This window comes from Nicotiana tabacum, chromosome 18 (assembly GCF_000715075.1).
Source record: "Nicotiana tabacum cultivar K326 chromosome 18, ASM71507v2, whole genome shotgun sequence".
NCBI lineage: Eukaryota > Viridiplantae > Streptophyta > Magnoliopsida > Solanales > Solanaceae > Nicotiana > Nicotiana tabacum.
Genome location: NC_134097.1, coordinates 138,973,716 through 138,995,554, shown reverse-complemented (window position 1 = coordinate 138,995,554; position 21,839 = coordinate 138,973,716). Strand labels below are relative to the sequence as shown.

The 21,839-nt window shown below is 34.5% G+C and overlaps 1 protein-coding gene across 1 annotated transcript; it reads right to left on the bottom strand.

Annotated features, from left to right (window-relative positions):
- Nucleotides 1-8,845: 8,845 nt before the first annotated feature.
- On the bottom strand, nt 8,846-11,036 carry LOC107809299 (WUSCHEL-related homeobox 3-like). Its single transcript, XM_016633903.2, has 2 exons — nt 10,574-11,036; nt 8,846-9,538 (listed from the first exon to the last, which is right to left on the bottom strand). Exons 1-2 carry the CDS (start codon nt 10,985-10,987, stop codon nt 9,272-9,274), a joined length of 681 nt encoding a protein of 226 aa, XP_016489389.1. The 5' UTR covers nt 10,988-11,036; the 3' UTR covers nt 8,846-9,271.
- Between the last annotated feature and the right edge of the window lie 10,803 nt (nt 11,037-21,839).

Here is a 21,839-nt window from a genome sequence, read left to right as displayed (position 1 = left end):
GTTCTAATTGTGTGAAAGTAAAACATGCAAAATTTATTTTAAACCAGAGTAGATCCTATAGGCATGTTATGTAACAGGCCATATTTGAATCAAAATAGACTCTATAGGCGTGTTATCTACCCAATTTACCCACAATATACGGCTACCCACCCTTTTTCACTAATCACCCCGACATTGTTTACAAATTATTACATACCAAATTATTGAATTACAAAACAAATGCAGAAATAAGAAATTACAACCAAAGGAAGACCGATCTTGACCTCCTCTCTGAGTTATTTAATGAACCACTTCAATGCCAATATTTCAAAGTCTTTCTCATACCTGGATGTGTCAAAGTTCCCTAAGGACCTCAAGGGATCCCGGGTAGTGATCACACCCAGATTTGCATAACCAGACAGAATGAGTGCAGTGTGGAAAGGCTAGCCCTTATGTGTCCAAGTTCAAAGGGAGCTCAAGGGTCCCAAGGCAAGGTTCACACAAGATGGGCAGAACCTAGATTCTAAGAATATAGTGGAAGTGCAGAACACATGTTGAAAGAGATTTATTTAAAAAGCTGGACTGATAGTCCATTTTGAAAGCAATTAGTAACAGAGGTGATTCAAATCAATTGCAGTAGTAAAACTCACAACTACACAGAATCAGTAGTCATACAAATGGGGTCAAGGGATTTTGGGGATACATTGTCTGAATGAACATGACCCCAAGAAGGGTCTGGTTTGGTCATGCACAGCAATAGCTGATGCTGGTATGGTCACAAATCAGCCAAAAGAACACAAATACATGGAGGGGATATAGGGGTTTGGGATTCATAAAACAGCAAGTACACAACAAGTGACTGATAGAGCACACACATATGGGAGCATTAATCTAAGGGGGAAGGGAGCATATTACATCATGCTAATAATGTAACTTGACTGCAGAAATATAAGCAGAAGTAGGAAAGAGTGAAAGAAACTGAAGCAACTAAAGAAACATGTTGTTTTTAAGGCTTTAAAAATTAACTAGGACATACCAGTAGAGAAGCAAAGTGCAGAAAGGAAAAGTAAGAAGGATTCCATAGTCTAGCCTTGGCTTTTAGCCAGCTAGACAAAGCAGTAGCACAAGTAGTAGTAGAGAAAGAGAGAGTTTTGAGTGTAGCTGTATGTTCTGAACTCAAATTGTTCGTGTGTTTAAAGAAGAGAGGATATGATATTTATAGTTTTTAAAACGAGTAAAGAATAAGGTAAAAAGTAAGGTTTTAATACAGACATGGAAACAATCACAATCAGAATCAATCAATACAAGTACTTCCCTTTAATCAGGGAATTACTGCTCAAACAAATACTAACAGGGTCAAATAAAGGAAAGAAATCAGTTTGGGACAAATTGATCCTTGCCATATAAAGGGCAGTAAAAGTATGAAGTAAATAATTGAGTCTAAGTACAAAATATGCTTAATTTTGGGAAAGGATTCATCAAGGTAAAACATCACATTAATTAAGGAAGGGAATCAATCAATTTTAAAAAAATAAGTAAAAATTAGGGTTTATAAGAGAACCCTTTGCAATCAGTCGTAATATTGAGGAAATCAAGAATAATCAAGAAAGAATCATAACTCTGTACTTCAGCATATAAATAGAACAAACAAAAATATCAGACATGCAAGGCCAAACGTATTGGAAAAAGAAACAATTGGATACATACAAATATGCAGTGGTAACAAAAGTAAGCTAGGGCTCAGTAGTCAACCAAGTCAAATAGTCAGGGCTCACACTTAGAGCCAAAGTGAAGAAATCAGTCCAACAGGTAAAGAGAATCAGAAAGAAGTAAAGATCTCACAGTAACAAGTGAGGAAAACCTTTTAAGAAATTAGGGTTTCCACAATAGTAAGAACTCAGAATCAGATAAGCCAAACAGAAAAGAGGATTCAAACACGAAGAGCATAATCGAAACGAGTATACACACAGATAAACAAATGCATCTTCAGGACTCGGATAAAACCAAAACATTTAGGATTTTTAACACGAGGAACTAGATGGAAGAAAAATATAAGCAAAAGCCCTAGCTAGTGGGAAGGTATAACTAGCATACTGTTACAGTTTTACCTCGAGTAGGGACCTACAGTTATGTTTGACTCCTTTTACGAAGGGGTCCACACAAAGATACAGATTACACGATCTTTTCAGAAAACCTCCCAAACATAAGATTTGTTATGACAATGTTTACAGAGTGTATTACTGAATTGTTAATTGATTCTTATTTACATGAAAACTGACAAGATTGATTATTATTACCGAGTCTAAAAAAGGGCATTTATTTTTATGATATTTTCTAATTATTATACAAGCATGTTTTCCGACTTGTCCCCATTAAAAACAGTTGTGGTTAAGTGTTATTACGTATTCACTGAGCTAGCGGCTCACTTCCCGCTATTTTTTCCTTACAGAGACAACAGTTAACGTGAGTGAGCATTTCATTAAGTAGAGTATATGAGTTAATAGTTCCTGGTGAGCCTCGCACTTGTTCCTGTGAGCGAAGAGTTTATTTACTTCTTATTGTCTTTGCTTTTGTACTCTTATATCTCTCCATAGTCATTTTTATTAGTGTTATGGGTATTCATTCTTTTATATTGGATTAGTTATTAGTATTTCACTTTTTTTTATTTTGTTTGAGATGGTTTTAGTATTATTATGTTGATAAAGTTTGTAATGTTGGTGAAAACTCATTTTTAGTTAGTTGATGAAGATTCTGACTGATTTATGTGAATATTGGTTGATTGTTATTTATTTATGAGTTAGGAAAACTTTTGGATAGTCCTAAAATAGGGTATACTCTGTCCGATTTTCCGTAAAATACCGATGAGGCTTACTTGGGGCACTTGCTTCTAAGCGCTGGTCATGATCCTAAATTGGATCGTGACATTAGGTAAACTCCCTTTTGATGAAGTACTTGCTAGATTTGGCAACCAAATAACCTCCAGATGTAGTTGCTGTCAAATGTCTAACAATGACTCTATTCAACATACCTTTGTGGAGGGAGAAGCGGTTAGCCATATTTGGAAATACATTGGTGCTCCTTTAGGAATCACTCACCACCAGTGACCGATCAACAGAATTATTAAAGAATGGTGGGACATTAATCCAAAAAATGCTACACACAAGCTTCTACTATAGATTGCTCCAGTGGTCATTTGCTGGGAACTTTGGAAAAGCTGGACAACTTATAAATATGGGGAGCAAAAAGAATTCTACAAAAGTATGATGAAATTCCAAATCATCTGACACATTCAAAGAGCCCTTCAAATTATCTATCCCATCTATAATGTAACAAGTACATGGCCCAGCATTTATAATATGATTAAAAAACTTCAACATACAGTGAATATCAAGCAAGTCATTTGGAATAAGCCTGTGGTAGAGATGATCAAACTCAATACATATGGAAGCTTTATCAAAAAAAAAAAAAATGGGACTGCTGGCATCGGAGGTGTTGTCAGGGACAGTGATGGAGAACTCCCGATGGCATTTTCTTTCCCTGTGCACTGTAGCAGTAACAATCAAGCTGAAGCAATGACGGCCAACTTTGGCACTAAATGGTGCACTCAACATGGGTTAAGCATGATTCATATTTTTGGGTTCCATGGTTAGTGCCAATATTCTTCTCAACAGGGGAACCAACAACCTTAAATTAAAGAACAATATCATAGTCATGCTCTCAGAGACGCTACTGTACAGATTTCTCATTGCTTTGGAGAAGCAAATTAAGTGACGGATTTCCTCGCTAAATTAGCATCTTCTATCACTCTCTCCAATAGATGCCAAGAGAAACTAAGGGACTACTATTTCAACTAGATAGATGGAAACTCCTTCAATGAGAAGAAGATATGATAAATGTAATTTTTTTTGTAAGCTGATTGTATAGCACGGATTAATGAAAGGAGCCTAGGCTTTCCTTTCTTTCATCAGTTGTAGAGAACGTCCATGCCCCCTTCAATTTTGTACTTTTTGTTTATATATAGACATGGTAGGGTCTTGCCTAACCCCACACCAAAGGCTCTAGCCTGAAGGTGATGCCTTCAAATAAAAAAAAAAGTGTAAGAATATTTGAAAAATTTATTCATAGAGCGTCTTTTTGTCTTGTGCTCTAAATAAATGGATTTTCTATTAAACATTGTTTGCATGCACTTCTGCAGGAAGCAAAAACACATAATCCAGACGTGTCCAATGTAGATAAAAATGATTTTTCTGTCATGGCATTGACAATGTAGGTGTGTCTGATCGGTTGTGGGCTTACGTATATAAGAGGGCTAAGCGTATTATATGGTAATCTTTCTATAGTAATGAAAGTCATTATAGGTACTATTGAATTAGTTCACTCTAATGTAGGAGGCGTCTACCTTACTCTTTCATTATGGTGTTGTAATGATTGTATGCTAGATTCCATTTTTTCGGCTAAAAATTCACTTGTCTTATGTCGGTTATATTGCAGCTAACCATCTTCATGATATCTTTTCTTCTCTTGAATGTCTCACTTAAACTCATGCTCTATCTATTTACGAGCCTTCGCTATATAAATTTACACACTTATGTCATGTTCACATTAATTATCACAAAGTGTAACAAATACAATAATTTTTGTTCACACTACTTAGGTATGTGCCTCCGTCCCCATAGCTTTTCCTTTTCACACCGTCTCTCATTAATAGGTTGTATGTTAATAATTACACCCCTCACTTGTCAATTTAGAACATCAACTCCCGTTATAAAAGCAAGGCGAAAAAATTTAATTTCTGATCTCTTGTCTTGAGCTTTCTACATTTTAAAAAAAATACTAAAATAATGGTAGCATTAACTTTGAACAACTGGGAAAAGAGAAATTCAAAGATATGTTGATAAACATTATAACTTTATAAATATTTTAATGTAATAGTGACATCATCTTGCTTGGATCGAGTGGCTTATATGGCATAGATTCATCAAATTCACTAATCCCATATATTCTCTTATCTGCCAACTTAATTCCTCTGGACATGAAAAGATCGATCTACGTTATCCTTTCCGACATATAATATCAACAAAAGTTGTGTATTTGATTTTTCAAGGGACTGTTATTTTTACTCTGTTTTTTTTCCTTTTAGAGAGATGACTCAAGAGCTAAGAATCATTGATAATTACATCTAAACTATATTTCAATGATTAAGACCCACTCCATAATAGATTAAATTCTTCGTCTTGATTTCACATACACTGCAAGTCTGCAATATTATGCACATATAGCTACGAATTTGTAATTTCAGATATAAAATTCGTGGCTAGTACCAAATAATAGCTACATAAATTAAAATTTCGTTGCTATTTACAATTTTGTAAAACTTCTTAGCTACAAAACTTTTATTGGCAAAGTTATTTATCTTTTTCTGCTGTTATGGGGAAGTGCACGTTTAGCCACTAAAATCACATGTATTTACTTTTAAGCTACTGTTTAAAATGTCTTTAGTTTTTAGCCACTGTTTTAATAAATTTTAACTGCCCGGATGAAAATACCCTTCTGCTCATGTCCTTAACTTTTGAACTTGGAACTCTAAGTTCAGGACTTTAGGACTACATGTCCTTAACTTTTGAACATGTCCTTAACTTTTGAACTTTGAACTCTAATTTTAGGACTTCAGAACTACATGTCCTTAACTTTTGAACATGTCCTTAACTTTTGAACTTGGAACTCTAAGTTGAGGACTTCACGACTACATGTCCTTAACTTTTGAACATGTTCTTAACTTTTGAACTTGGAACTCTAAGTTCAGGACTTCTGGACTACATGTCCTTAACTTTTGAACTTCGAACTCTAAGTTCAGGACTTCTGGACTACATGTCCTTAACTTTTGAACTTGGAACTCTAAGTTCAGGACTTCACGACTACATGTCCTTAACTTTTGAACTTGGAATTCTAAGTTTAGGACTTCAAGACTACATGTCATTAACTTTTGAACTTAACTTCAGGACTTCAGGATTACATGTCCTAAACTTTTTAACTTGTAATTGTAAGTTCATGACCAAGTGTCCTTAACTTTTGAGCTTGTTTGTCTAAGTTCAGGACCTATTGTCCTTAACTTTTGGGCTTCTTAGCCTAAGTTGAGGACCTATTGTCCTTAACTTTTGAGCTTGTTAGTCTAACTTTAGGACTTCAAAACCTATTGTCCTTAACTTTTGAACTTGTAACTGTAAGTTCGGGACCTACTGTCCTTAACTTTTGAGCTTGTTAGTCTAAGTTTAGGACCAAGTGTCCTTAACTTTTGAAATTCCGATAACCTCCCTACTTCGACAACCCTCCTCCATTTTTTCAGACAACTTGTAGCTCCCACTCTCTCTTCTTCACACTCACCCTTTTAAGCTACATACCTATTTTTCCTCAATCTTTATCCTAACAAGAAAAGTCCTAAAGATCAAACATAACAGTAGCAACGTTTTCTTCTTGAGAAAGTAAGACAACAGTAGCAACGTTTTCTTCGGAGGAATCTCATTTGGAGGCCAAATTTGTCTTACGCAAATCACATCCATGACAATGAAGATGATAGCAAACCCAAAAGTAAGGAAAATCCCACCGATCATAAAAACTTAGAAAGGGTAATACTGTCTTTTTATATTAATTTTAATAAACTAGTGGCTACTATTGCTAAGCATTAAAAATATTGGATAAAAAGTAAATACCACTTTAAAAAGTTGCTACCCCACATAATTTTTACTTGCTTTGTATCGTGGCAATAAATACCTGAATAGCTAGAAAGTATTTAGTAGCTACATATGCAGAATGTTATAGTGATATTTTAAATCACTGATAAAACCTTAATTCTAGTGACAAATATTAAGCCGCGTGTTCAAAGATCATTGATTGGATCATTATACCCTGATCTTTGATATAAAAAAACAACTACTCTATCAATCATATTATATTGTACGTAGCTGGTTGAATGAGCAAAATCTGAATGAGTATAGGATAAAAAGAAATAAATTATTATTATTTTGGTTAACAACTTTATGTTTATATCTTAACCTTTTCGATTATTAAATTATTACGCCGAATAAAATGGAAATAAAACTTCAATATATAACATCTCTCCTGCCATAATTAGAACCCAAATGTAGGACAAAACAAAAAACATAATGTATATATATAGGACAAGACAAAAAATATATAGGAAAAACTCATCTAGCCATACGTGCATGTACATCCAAGTAAGTGTTCTGTTGAGGAGAATCACGATGAATAAGGGGTTCACTTGTATACCTATTTCGATTTTAAACACACACTCTCTCTCACACACACACAAAACTCTCTCTCACTCTCTTTCTCAATAAGCACATAATGTGAACTTACTTAAGAAAGTATTTGAACTTGAAGAAAATAAGTACTTGAAATGAAGATCAAGTTATGTCGACAAGTATGAACCCTTTAAGTCTTTAACTAGGTCTACTATGTATAGTACGCATTAACATTTAACATAAACTTGGATCTCGGCATATTGGCAAAAGCTCACACCTAGGAGATAACTATTGGTTGCAATTCAAGATTAAGTTGTCGTTTTACGTAATATTTACAAAAAGGAAGTGGAGCTTGGAGCAACGTTAAATCATTTTCGTGCGACCTATAGATCACGGGTTCGAACCGTGAAATCATTCGTTGATACTTGCATGAGAATCGGCTGCCTAAATCATATCCCTTGGGATGCGGCCCTTTTCGGGGCCCTACGTGTAAACGCGGGATGCTTGGTGTACTGTCTTTCGATTTACAAAAAGGTGTAGCTGTTATATTTACTAAACGTTTAGCTGCTACAGGAATATAAATAAATCCATCATTGCCCCACCAAGATTGAAGTAGATGGAAACAAATGCTAGAGTTGATCATTTTCCCTTGGATTGACACACCCATAACGTTCGGCCATTACTCTAATTTATAGTATAAGATGGATGCATTGATCATGTGAGAGTATAGGAAAAGAGTTGACTAATATCACTTTCACTTTCCATGTACATAACAGGTACTGTTGCTGCATTCATTGCAGCAGCTTTACCCTTTCGTATGCCCAAAGAGACAAATAGAATCACAAAATCAGTATATATATGCAGATTCACAATTGACAATCGGAAATTAGAACTGTTAGAAGAGAAGCAGCAGTTGAGTAGTCACCATTTACAACAAGAATTAGACAATTCAGATATTTCACTGCAGACTGTTAACAGAATCCATCAATAATACTAACGGTCCATCCCACTCTTTACCAGAGTGAGTACGTACACACTCAAATAGTAAACTGCAGGTACTATTTTATGCAACATTTTATTGGAGTGTTGGATATTATGTCTAACATACTTCCTTACGTACGTGTGGGCTTGATTAGGAGCATACACAAACTCTTTTCATGAACTCGGTATTTTGATACGGACACACACACACACACACACACACATATATATATATAAATATAAGAACAGTAAAATTTCAATAAATATTAAATTCTAAACCTATAATTTCAAAAATACAATGTGTTCAGTCTAAGAATCGCAAAGGTTAAACTCATCAAGATTAAATCGTGGATCTACCTCTAGGTCTAATTCTTTTTCAGGTAAAAAACACAAGAAACTATTTTTCTTTTTGGGAGGCGGTGAGATATGAACCTAGGATCGATGTTATGCTAGCTCGAGTACCATATTGAATTATCTGATCATCTCATATAAAAACTTAAAACGTGATCTAGTACTTCATAGATCTTCTTTGGCAAGTACTAGTATGCATGGAGCTCATTCAAAATGACTTGACAGAGAATTAATAAGCAATTCAGATATTTCATTACTATTATACAGAATGTTAACAGAAACCATCAAGTAAATAACACTCCATTCATCAACTTTTTACAAGGTACACACTGATAACAGTTAAACTACAGGCACTATTCTATGCCGTACTTTTTTTTTTCAAAGAATTCTAATGGTACAAAAAGGGTAGCCCGGTGCATTAAACTCCCATTATGCGCAGGATCAGGGAAAGGGTCGGATCACAGTGGTCTATTGTACATAACCTTACCCTGTATTTCTCCAAGAGACTGTTTCCACAACTTGAACCGGTGACCTCTTAGTCACATAGCAACAACTTTACCAGTTACACCAGCCCTTCTAATGGTACAAAGAAAGAAAAAGAACAAAAAAAACACAGTACTATTGCTCGTGGTCTTCTAATAAATATCTTAAATACTAGTATGCATGGAGCTCATGCAAATTAAAGTGTTGAGGCCAAAGAATTAACTTGAAAATGAATGACTTAAAGTGGAAGATGTTGTATTGGTCTGTTCCTTGAGGCCATTGGTTTCAGTTATAGGAAAAAGTGGTAGGGTTTTGAGGGGTTTATTGATACAACAAGGTAAAGTATTAGGACTAATGTTCATCATCAAAACCCAATCTTTTCCGTATGGTCTTATCATGCAATTTTCCATATTCTCAACTGGTCTTGAAATATCCATTGGATATAGGTAAGTCATTAATCGAGATGATGCATCTTTGATTCCACCCTATAATACAAAAAAAAAAAAAAAAAAAAAAAAAATGTTAAGAAAAGAAAGAAGAATCAGAGAAAAATAAGATCTAAAAACATAGCGTGAAAGCATCATATATAAAAATACCAACGTTCACATGCATATAATTTTATGTTTCATTGATGTAATACAACATTTGTTTCTTTCTCTTTCTTTTCACTTCTTTGTTTTCTTCCCTTTTTTGGGATAGAATGCTAGAGTCTTCTAAGTCAAAGAAATCTGAATTTGAGCATCTCATCCAAAACTTTAAGACTATCGCCTCAACGAAAATATTTAAATAATCAACGAGACACAAGTATATTCTCTAACATCATCCTGCATGTGTATACATAATTGATCAATTCTAAGGTTCACACGTTAATCGAAGATAATTTCTTTCTTCTTTTTCTTCCATTTTTGTTGAACCATTGAAGAGTGAACTTGAAGTCAGCGGCGGAGGGAGAGTAGAACCTACGAGTTTGGCTAAACCTAGTAGCTTTGGTCCAAATAATGTATTTTCTTAAGAAATTCATTGAAAATATATACACTATTAATTTTAGAACCCATTAACTTACAAGATTTGGAATTCAGAACCCATAAGTTTCAAATTTTGGCTCACCTTTGCTTGAAGGTATGAAAGCTTGGATCTAATACCATATTAGAAAATTTATCCAACCAAAAATCTCAAGGCTATAAATAGAGTTACCTAGGATATATATATATATATATATATATCATAAAACTTTTTCTAAAATTCTTAAATAATCAAACTGATTTACACAGTTTAACTTTTTCTACTTCTTTTTCTTTTTTTGGGGAGTGAGCAAGGCAAGCTTTCTAATTATGTTTCTTTGCTCCTCCATTTTCGGTCACTTTCAAAAGATGAAAAAGTACAATACCCAAACAAAAGATATAAGTTGACTAGCTTATGACATAGTTTCCTCATGCAGAATAAAACCAAAATATAACGGTAATAATAATAAAACTGAATATAGAGAAGATCATATAGTATTATTTTGTGTATGTCTCTACCTCTTGAGGAAGTCCAGGAGAGCTAATAGGACATATTTGGTTCACAACAGATGAAGAATTATGAGAGTAGTGATCAGTAGGGCAGTGAAAAAGATTGTTTGTGTTGGTGTTTGTGGTGGTTGTATTGTGCGCATCAACAGGATATTGAGAAAAAATTTGTTGTTGGTTCATTTGGGCAAGGAGTTTTTTCTTAAGCTTCTGTCTATCTCTAGCTTTGTGGTTTTGAAACCAATAAAACACATTTTTCCCTTCAATTTTTCCATAAGAAGACAAATGGGCAGTAATATTTTGTATTTGAGTAGCATTTGGATTTCTTAAACCTTTCCTATACATTTCTTCTAAGAACATAAGTTGTTCTGGGGTTGGACTCCACCTTGTTGGTCTTGTCAATTTTTCTCTTTTCAAAAAAGACATGTTTTTCTGTTTTTTCTTGGGCTTGAGACTGAAAAGGTTAAGGCTTAGATCAACTGATTAGACTGTTTAGAGAATGAGGGTTTCTCATAGGTATATATAGAGGAAAATGTGATAGAAGAATTGAATGAGGTAGTTTGGAATCATAATTACATTATTGAGACTGAATAAAATGTGCACCAATTACACAATAACAAGTTATTGTCATAAATTTCACCGTTGGTCCAGCACAGTTTTTCATAGGTACGTACTACCTAAAGATTAAAGGAAATACAGAGAGAATCACAACAAAAATGAAGTACCAAATAAAAAGTTAGGGTTTGACACATTTGACGCAAGAATATTAAAGGGATGATAAAGAATATGTTTCTGTCTTCGATGAGTAAAAAGGATATGGACTAAGTGGTCGTTTGGACATAAGAATCGTAAAATTTCGGAAAAGAAATTGGAAAAACAATTCAAGTGAAAATAGTATTTGAAATTAGAGTTGTCTTTGGACATGAATATAATTTTGGGCTGTTTTGGAGTTTTTGTGAGTGATAAAAACTGAAAATTTTGAAAATTAGCTTTTTGGAGTTTTTTCAAATTTTCGAAAAATTCCGAAATTCATCTTCAAGTGAAAAAAATTTCAAGAGAAAATGGTATTTGAAAATTAGAGTTGTGTTTGGACATGAATATAATTTTGAGCTGTTTTTGAATTTTTATAGTGATTTGAAGTGAAAATTTTGAAAATTGTTTTTTTGGAGTTTTTCAAATTTTTGAAAAATTCCAAAACATCTTCAAGTGAAAATCGAAAATTTCATGGCCAGACGTTGATTTCGAGAAAAAAAAGTAAAAAAAAAATTTCAAAAAAAGGAATCTCTTTTAATGGCCCAACGGGCTCTAGGTATAAATGTTCAGAAAAGAATACTTTAAAATTAGACGAGATTCGCGTCAAAAAGATACTTTAAAGAGTTAAAGTGAATTTCACAGCACCTTGTAAAACTTTTATCTCAGAGGAAAATGAAATCATTCTCAAAATTAACAAAGTATGGAGTAACATGGTATGAATTAATTGTACAGATAATTGTTGAAGTTTGGCAAAATGCCAAAGTCCCACATTGGTTGGGAGTTAAGTTTGGAGGGGATTTTTCCCCTATAAAAGAAGGCCTAATGTTTAGGATTGAAACACACCTCTCATTTGCCTTCTCATCTGTTTAAGGCATTTGTATCTTCTCTCTTTAGTATTATTTCACTTGTATTTTGGAGTGGAATAAAATATTTGGTTGTGTCCGAGGAGTAGGCAGAATTAGCCGAACCTCGTAAATTCTGGTGTTCCCTTTATTATTGCTTTATTGTCTTATTTATTATTTGGTGGCTGTCATAATTTTTGGTATAGTAGTTGTGACTTATTCACACTCTATACATTTGGCTTCCGCAACAATTGGTATCAGAGCCAAGGTACTGTCTAAGTATGCTCTGTGGTTGCAGCATAGTCTGATCTTCCACATTAGAAAAGATTTATCTTGGTAACTGAGTCAAGGTTCTGTCTGAGTATGCTCTGTGGTTGCAGCTTAGTCTGATCTTCCACACCAGAAAGGAAATAATCTTGATTTGTGTCGTCAGCTATTAAATAATATTTGTGTCAAAGATGGGAGACAATAAACAAGAAGAATCTACATCAAGTGTCAACAATACGTCATCATTGGCATCTTCGCTTATGACAAGAATTGTGTCAAATGCGAAATTTGCGGTCGAAATATTTGACGGGTCCGGACATTTTGGGATGTGGCAAGGCGAGGTTCTAGATGTCCTTTTTTCAACAAGGGCTAGATCTGGCCATTGAAGAAAAGAAACCAGATGTTATTGGAGAAGAAGATTGGAGAATTATCAACCGTGTTGCTTGCGGTACCATTCGATCCTACCTTGCTAGAGAGCAGAAATATCCATACACAAAGGAAACTTCTGCAAGTAAATTATGGAAAGCACTGGAGGATAAATTTTTGAAGAAAAACAGTCAAAATAAATTGTACATGAAGAAGAGACTGTTTCACTTCACCTATGTTCCTGGTACCACGATGAATGAACATATCACCAGTTTCAATAAGTTGGTTACAGATTTGCAAAATATGGATACAACTTATGATGATGGTGACTTGGCCTTGATGTTGTTGGCATCACTTCCTGATGAGTACGAGCACCTTGAAACTACTCTACTCCATGGAAATGACGAAGTTTCTCTCAGAGAAGTTTGTTCGGCTTTGTACAGCTATGAACAAAGAAAGCGAGAAAAACAGAAGGGCGAAGAAGGAGAAGCACTATTTGTGAGGGGTCGTCCTCAAAATCAAACGAGGACAAAGAAGGGAAGATCCAAGTCAAGATCCAGACCCAGCAAAGATGAATGTGCCTTTTGTCGAGAAAAAGGGCACTGGAAGAAAGACTGTCCGAAGTTGAAGAATAAGGCCAAACATAACAATGGAAAGGCCATTATGGATTCAAATGTAGCTGATTGTGATGATTCAGACTTCTCATTAGTTACAACAGAGTCATCAACATCTTCAGACATATGGTTGATGGACTCGGCTTGTAGCTATCATATGTGTCCCAACAGGGACTAGTTCGTGGAATTTCAAGAAGGAGAATATGGAGTCGTCCACACAGCGGATAACAGCCCTCTTACCTCATATGGCATTGGTTCAATACGATTAAGGAACCATGATGGAATGATCAGAACATTGATAGATGTTCGATATGTACCGGATTTGAAGAAGAATCTCATCTCTGTGGGAGCCCTAGAATCAAAAGGGTTCAAAATCATTGCAGAAAATGGAGTGATGAGAGTATGCTCCGGTGCACTAGTGGTAATGAAGGCTAATCGGAAGAATAATAATATGTACCGCTATCGTGGCAGTACAGTTATTGGGACAGCGACAGTGACATCCAGTGACGACAAAGAGGCAGAAGCAACCAAGCTATGGCACATGCGCTTGGGACATGCTGGAGGAAAATCCTTGAAAACTCTATCAGATCAAGGATTGTTAAAAGGAGTAAAGGCTTGCAACTTGGAGTTTTGTGAGCATTGTGTCAAAGGGAAACAGACAAGGGTTAAATTTGGTACAGCGATCCATAATACTAAAGGCATTTTGGATTATGTACACTCTGATGTTTGGGGTCCTTCCAAAACACCTTCATTGGGTGGGAAGCACTATTTTGTAACCTTTGTTGATGATTTTTCTCGAAGAGTGTGGGTGTATACAATGAAAAACAAAGATGAAGTGCTGGGAATTTTTCTCAAATGGAAGACGATGGTGGAGAATCAAACAGGCAGGAGGATCAAGTGTATTCGCACAGACAATGGAGGTGAATACAAAAATGATCATTTCAATAAGGTCTGTGAAAATGATGGCATCGTCCGACACTTCACTGTTAGACATACACCACAACAAAATGGAGTGGCAGAACGTATGAACCGGACCTTGCTGGAGAAGGTACGGTGTATGTTGTCCAATGCTGGCTTGGGCAAAGAATTTTGGGCTGAGGCAATTACATATGCATGCCACCTCATTAATCGTCTACCATCTGCTGCTATTGATGGCAAAACACCATTTGAAAAATGGTACGGAAAACCTGCTGTAGATTATAACTCTTTGCACGTATTTGGCTCAACTGCATATTATCATGTGACGGAGTCAAAATTGGATCCAAGGGCAAAGAAGGCTATTTTTATGGGAATTACTTCTGGAGTCAAAGGATATCGCTTATGGTGCCCTATGACAAAGAAAGTAATATTCAGCAGAGATGTTACCTTTGATGAATTTGCTATGGTAAATAAGGTAACAGAAGATACCAAACAAAATGAAGGTGCTTCTAAGCAGGTGGAGTTTGAGGGAAAATTTATTTTTCCTACACAAGAAGCAGAGGAGGAAACAAATGAAGATTACCCTCTGGAAGGAGAGCCAGTAGAGGAGATTCCAACTCAGGAATCTCAACAACAACTTGAATCAATAGCAACCAGCAGGCCAAAAAGAACAATAACGAAACCTGTTCGTCTCATAGAGACGGTTGCTTGTGCAACCTCAATTGTAGCTGATGATGTTCCTACTACTTATAAAGACGCTGTTCAAAGTTCAGAAGAAGATAAGTGGAGGATTGCCATGAATGATGAGATACAGTCCCTTCATCAGAATCATACATGGAGATTGGCCAATCTCCCGAAGGGAAAGAAAGCAATTGGGTGCAAATGGGTATTTGCAAAGAAGGAAGGATTTCCTAACCAAGTAGATGTTCGCTACAAAGCAAGATTGGTGGCCAAAGGATATGCTCAAAAGGAGGGAATTGATTACAATGAAGTGTTTTCTCCAGTTGTAAAACATTCCTCCATTAGAATTATGTTGGCTTTGGTAGCACAATTGGATTTGGAACTAGTTCAGATGGATGTAAAAACTGCGTTTTTACATGGAAACTTGGAGGAGGAAATCTACATGACTCAGCCAGAAGGATTCAAAGTTGCTGGAAAAGAAAATATGGTGTGCAAACTTGAAAAATCGTTGTACGGATTGAAACAATCTTCTAGACAATGGTACAAGCGATTTGACGAGTTTATGTTGCGGCAAGGGTACAAGAGAAGCAAATACGATCATTGTGTGTATTTGCACAAGCTTAAAGATGGTTCCTTTGTATATCTTCTCCTATATGTTGATGATATGTTGATAGCTTCCAAGAATTCGGAAGAAATTGATAAGTTGAAGATTCAACTGAAGAAGGAGTTCGAGATGAAGGATTTGGGTGAGGCAAAGAAAATTCTTGGCATGGAGATAATTAGAGATAGACGTTCAAAGAAACTCTGTTTATCTCAAAAGGAATATTTGAAGAGAGTACTTCAACGTTTTGGCATAGATGACAAGACTAAGCCAGTTAGTACTCCACTTGCTTCCCATTTTAAGCTAAGTACTACTATGTCGCCAATGGATGAAGCTAAACGAGAGTATATGTCAAAGGTACCATACGCAAATGCTGTTGGTAGCTTGATGTATGCAATGGTTTGCACAAGGCCTGACATTTCACAAGCTGTTGGAGTTATTAGCAGATATATGCACAATCCAGGGAAGGAGCATTGGCAAGCTGTGAAGTGGATTCTACGGTATATTCATAATACTGTAGATGTCGGGTTAGTTTTTGAGCAGGAAGACAATCAGTTTGTAGTTGGATATTGTGACTCAGATTTTGCGGGTGATATGGACAAACGAAGATCAACTACTGGTTATGTGTTTACTTTTGCAAAGGCACCAGTTAGTTGGAAGTCTACTTTGCAGTTAACAGTTGCTTTGTCTACAACAGAGGCAGAGTACATGGCTATTACAGATGCTGTGAAAGAGGCAATTTGGCTTCAAGGATTGCTAAAGGAGCTTGGTGTTGAACAAAAAGGTATCACAATTTTTTGTGATAGTCAAAGTGCTATTCAATTAGCGAAGAACCAAGTTTATCATGCAAGGACGAAGCACATTGATGTTCGATATCATTTCGTACGAGAAATCATAGAAGAAGGTGGAGTCACGGTGAAGAAAATTCATACTACAGAGAATCCTGCTGATATGCTGACAAAGGTGGTGACTGCGGTCAAGTTTCAACATTGTTTGGATTTGATCAACATTGTTGAACACTGAAGATTGAAGATGAAGACACAACCAAAATTTGTTATTGAGAGAGAATTGAAAATGTGGAATTTTGCCAAGGTGGAGATTTGTTGATGTTTGGCAAAATGCCAAAGTCCCACATTGGTTGGGAGTTAAGTTTGGGGGGATTTTTCCCCTATAAAAGAAGGCCTAATGTTTAGGATTGAAACACACCTCTCATTTGCCTTCTCATCTGTTTAAGGCATTTGTATCTTCTCTCTTTAGTATTATTTCACTTGTATTTTGGAGTGGAATAAAATATTTGGTTGTGTCCGAGGAGTAGGCAGAATTAGCCGAACCTCGTAAATTCTGGTGTTCCCTTTATTATTGCTTTATTGTCTTATTTATTATTTGGTGGCTGTCATAATTTTTGGTATAGTAGTTGTGACTTATTCACACTCTATACATTTGGCTTCCGCAACACACTATTCTATCTTACAAATCACAGAAAAAATAATTCACTCCGAAATGCCCACTAACTTTTATTCATCTTACAAATCAAAGAAAAATTAATTCACTCTGAAATGCACATTAACTCAATGTGTGCGTGTGTCTAGGCTCATTCATACATTTTAAATAGGGTTAATTAAGTGGATACAAATGACATTGTTTTTTTCCTCTACCTTATTTTAATGTTTGGTCGTTATAATTAAAACTAGTAGACTGATTCATCACCTAAAATTCACTATTGTTTTGACCTTCTAACAACCAATAATAAAAAGATAAAAAGAGGACAACAACACACGTGAATTAATATCATAGGGAAAGAAGTGAAAATGTGATTGTATGATTTCGTCATCAAGATTTTTCATTATCATTACTTCGACAAGACAGGAAGTTGGATGCATTGGATACAACATTAATAAAGCCAACGTCTCTTTTCCTTTTTGCCTTTTTTAGCCAAGCTGGAAATTTATAACTTCAACTTATTTATACACTGAAGACAATCCTAACAGTTTCCCAGGAAGAAGGTGAACTAGAAAAGTTTATGACAATGTTTCACTATCACTAGTAATCCAAGAAATAAAAATCTTTCTTGCCAAAGTTTGTTTTATGTATGGAGACAGGAATTTCATCAACTAGATTTTATATTAAGAAAAAAATCTTCTGTATCTTGAGGATTTAACAATTGAAATATAGATAAAAAAACATTCTTGCCTATATAAACGTGGTAGTAGTATTTTTTAATAAACTCATAATCCTTATAGGTTTGAGAACATGGGCCGCTCAATAATATTTATAACCTAAAGCAAACTTTATTAAAAGGCCTTATGAAGCCTAAAGCAACATTCATATTCATTCATTCATTTATTTATTTATTTGTAATTTAATTTTTTTAAAACGTTTTGACATGCCGAATTCTTCTTTTTCTTTGATTTCATTGCCATCTAACTCAAAAAGATTGGAGACTTGTTCATTTAACAACATTACCCTATACCTTTTATTTAACTTTATCTATTGTTTGGTAGAAATTTATTAAAAGAGTAGCTTTTTGAGATTGTATCAAAGATATTCATAATTTGTTGTTGGCATATTTTTTTTATTTAAAAACAGATAAAAAGAAAGTTAGAACTATTAAATCTAATTCTGAAAGTTTATAAATTGATAAATGATATCAAAATAAACCAATCCATGAAAGAGTTTCACTATTTAATTTTGCTTACTTAAATGCCTGAAAACATGAGAAGGAATATGAAAATAAAGGTGCAATTCGAATTATTCAATATATTATTTTGTTTGGCAGAAAAATAATACATTTCTTTACGCGTGAAGACTCATTGCCCATGCCTCCTTCTTTAAGTTATTCTTTTTTATAACTACTTCTTTCTTTTTACAAAGAATTATTAGAGATTTTTCTAACAAGATTCAATTTTTTTTACAAAAATGTTAAAGACATAAAAATGTAAAAATAGCATGGACTAGCCAGTTTTTGGACTGGTCAGTTAAAAATAACCAGCATTTGCAAAGTCATTAAAAAATAGTCACTATTTTGCTGCAACACGGAAAGTTCCAGCATAATATACTGGAGATCGGTGCATTTGTATATGAACTTCTAGCATATTATGCTGGAACTCCAACACGCGGAAAATTCCAGCATAATATACTGGAGATTGGAGCACCGGTGCTCCAATCTCCAGTATATTATGCTGGACCGGTATATTATACTGGGACTCCAGTATATTATACTGGAGTTCCAGTATACTTATGCTGGAACTCCAGTATAATATACTGGAACTCCAATATATTTTCGGATTTTGAACAGAATTTTCGTTCAGATTTATCTTTACATGAAAAGTGGTTAAATTTCGATTACTTTCGAAACTGTGGCTATTTTTGAATAACCACTTGTAAATCTGACTATTTTTGAATTTCTCCCCATAAAAATAATTAATAACCGTATTTGGGGCCCCAATTTTTGAGAGGCTTAGGCAAGGGCCTCACTTTTTTTTTTTTTTTGGGTTTTCTGTACGGTGTCCGGTACCTGCATTGGAGCCCAATTATATTCGGATTGACGCCGCGTAGAGCCCCATTCGGGGGGAAGCGCTCCGTACCAAGAATTTTTCTATATTCAGGGCTCGAACTTGAGACCTCTAGTTAAGGGGAGAGCAGTTCCATCCACTGCACGACCCTTGAGTCACCCTTATTTTAGAAACATATGTTTAAATGGACTTGAGAAAGAAAAATTTATTGACACAAACAGACGCGTAACCTATAATAAAAATCAATTGATGCATTTTCTTGAATTAAAAAGAACGTATTAGTTCAAGTAATTTTTGTACTTCTTCGACTTGGGTTCTTTTCTTCTTCAAGGTTCTCTTTTCTTTTCTTTTCTTTTTTTTTTTTTTTTTTTTTGGATAGACTCTATTATTGAGATAAAATAATGTCTTGTTATCTCATTAATTACCGTAAATGTAGTGGACGCCCAGCTGTCTAAATTCTCTTATTGGGTGTTTCCTTTTAGTTTCAGTTTGTAGTGAGATAATTATTACGTGTCGCAAGTCCAACCTTTGCAAAAACCGTCTTTTTTTTAGTCCTACATGTAAGTTAGAGCTACAAAAACGGGTAAAGAGAAAAAATTTCTTGAGCCAATGACCAATTAAAAATAATTTTTTTATTTCACATAAGGTAGGGATAGAACATCCGTACACTCTCCTCTCTATACTCATTTGTGGGATCACAAGGAATATGTTATTATTTAAGGTGAAAGTTAAATAGACACAATGTAAATTATTACGCTAGTAACATAAAATATTTTAACGCTATCAGTATTCTTTATTGTTCTAATAGGTTGTCTATTTCTTTTTAGATTACTAAATAAAAACATGCAAATGCTCCTCATATTCAAAAAGAAAGATGAGCATACTCATTCATTTACGAAAAAGTTTTTTTTGTTAAAAAAAAAAGAAAAACAAAGAGAAGAGAAAATCTGTCAAATGCTGCTAAGGTAGGGTCGTCACATGAATATGCTTGGGTTTTGAAATACCTGATACTGAATGAGAGGTACTGTGTCTTATCAAGTCTAAGAGAACCTCTCTTACTGATATATATATTAAATATTTGAGAATATTGAATATTCTTTGCATGGTTCGACAAAGAATTCACAACCTTTATTTTGCTTATTCTATGTGAGATCAGGTGTTGTATCTTTTAATTGATTTATTGAATATGCTATTGCCAACGATATAATTCCTATGTTACTACAAAGTAGTTTTTATTATTTATCAAACAACAACAAAAAAAATACGGTGTAATCCTACAAGGATTTGTTTTTTGTTGTTGTTGTTGTTATTTATACCTACACTGCTAACGCATAAACTATTTATGTTTGCTCTTTATAAATTAATTCCATGCCTTCTTCAAACTTTAGGAAAGGAAAAAGTCGCTATTAGAGATTAGTTTTCCTCCCTACCAGACCCTACATGGCATGAATCTAGATGGGTCAGTTATGAGTTTCGAATAATAATCTTTAATTAATAAAAAAGAGAAAAAATTGCATACTTTTAAAATCTTTCCTTCTAATAAGATTATATTGACTACAAAAAGAGGGGAAAATGGGAGAAAATTTGTCCCACTATTTTTCCTAGGACATTATATTGGCATTCCTATTTAAATATGTTTTACTACTCTAAATATTAGCTTTTGTTTAGCCATATGGTACGCACCGGCCTCTCTATTTTCTCCCACAAAAACTCAAAAGGATAGAGAAAAGATGTAGGGTTTGGATATTTAAATTAAAGGTGCAGCACGTATTAATTTCATAAATGCAGAGCAGATATCAAATTTCATATTCAAATTCTTGTAGTTATAAGGTTTGATAAAAAAGTTATTGTATCAGCCGTCTGAAGTAAAGTCCTAATTAAATAATTGTATAAGCAGACTCAATTGCCAACGGTAATGACTGCACAGAATATTAATAAGCTAACATGATTTCACCACAAGATTTGAAATGTTAGCTATAAGTAGTTGAGTTTCTACGCGCAAACTTAAAACACCAATTTTCTCCTCTACATTTTTATGGTAGGATTATGAAAAAAAATATAAAATAAAAATTTGAGTAAGTTCTAACTTTAATTTGGATGTCGAATTTGACATAGAAAGATACAATTCCCTCAATTTTATTTTTTGTAAACTACGACGAAATAACCAGCATATCAAATGGGGTTATTGTTAGTATCTCTATTCGAAAATATAATTTCTCCAAAATAAAACGAAACCAGAAACAAAACAGAAATAGAATGAAATGAATAACGTTCCGAGCCCAACAGAAAACTGTATTTTCTTAAGGAATTTAATCCCTCACTATTGTCCAAGCAGGTTGTTGGATTAATTCCTCCCAGGATAGAACAGAACAACTATTCTATAATACCGGCAATGAAAATTACAGAACTTTGTCAAACTCAACAAACGGTAGTAAATCACGTTTTTGCTTTTGGAAACAAATGCAGAAATGTAGAAGAGAGATGGGAGAGTATGCAAATTTTCGCTGGTCAGAAAGTGAGACCAAACCTTTGAATTTATAACCAAACAGTCTGGGTTGAATAGGTTCGAAAGTAGTCTGTAGGAAATTATCCGGGAAATAGAATCTAAAATCCGTGCGAAAATATCAAGGAAAAAGAAAATTGAATAACGGAAAACGAAAAATAAATTTGGTCCAAAAAATTATCAATCAATCATATCAATTAAACGAATCCGAATTCGAATTC

Coding starts and splice junctions, on each gene's coding strand:
- LOC107809299 (XM_016633903.2), bottom strand. CDS start 10,987: ATGTCTTTTTTGAAAAGAGAAAAATTGACAAGACCAACAAGGTGGAGT. Junction 9,539..10,573: donor CTCCTGGACTTCCTCAAGAG/GTAGAGACATAC, acceptor TTTGTATTATAG/GGTGGAATCAAAGATGCATC.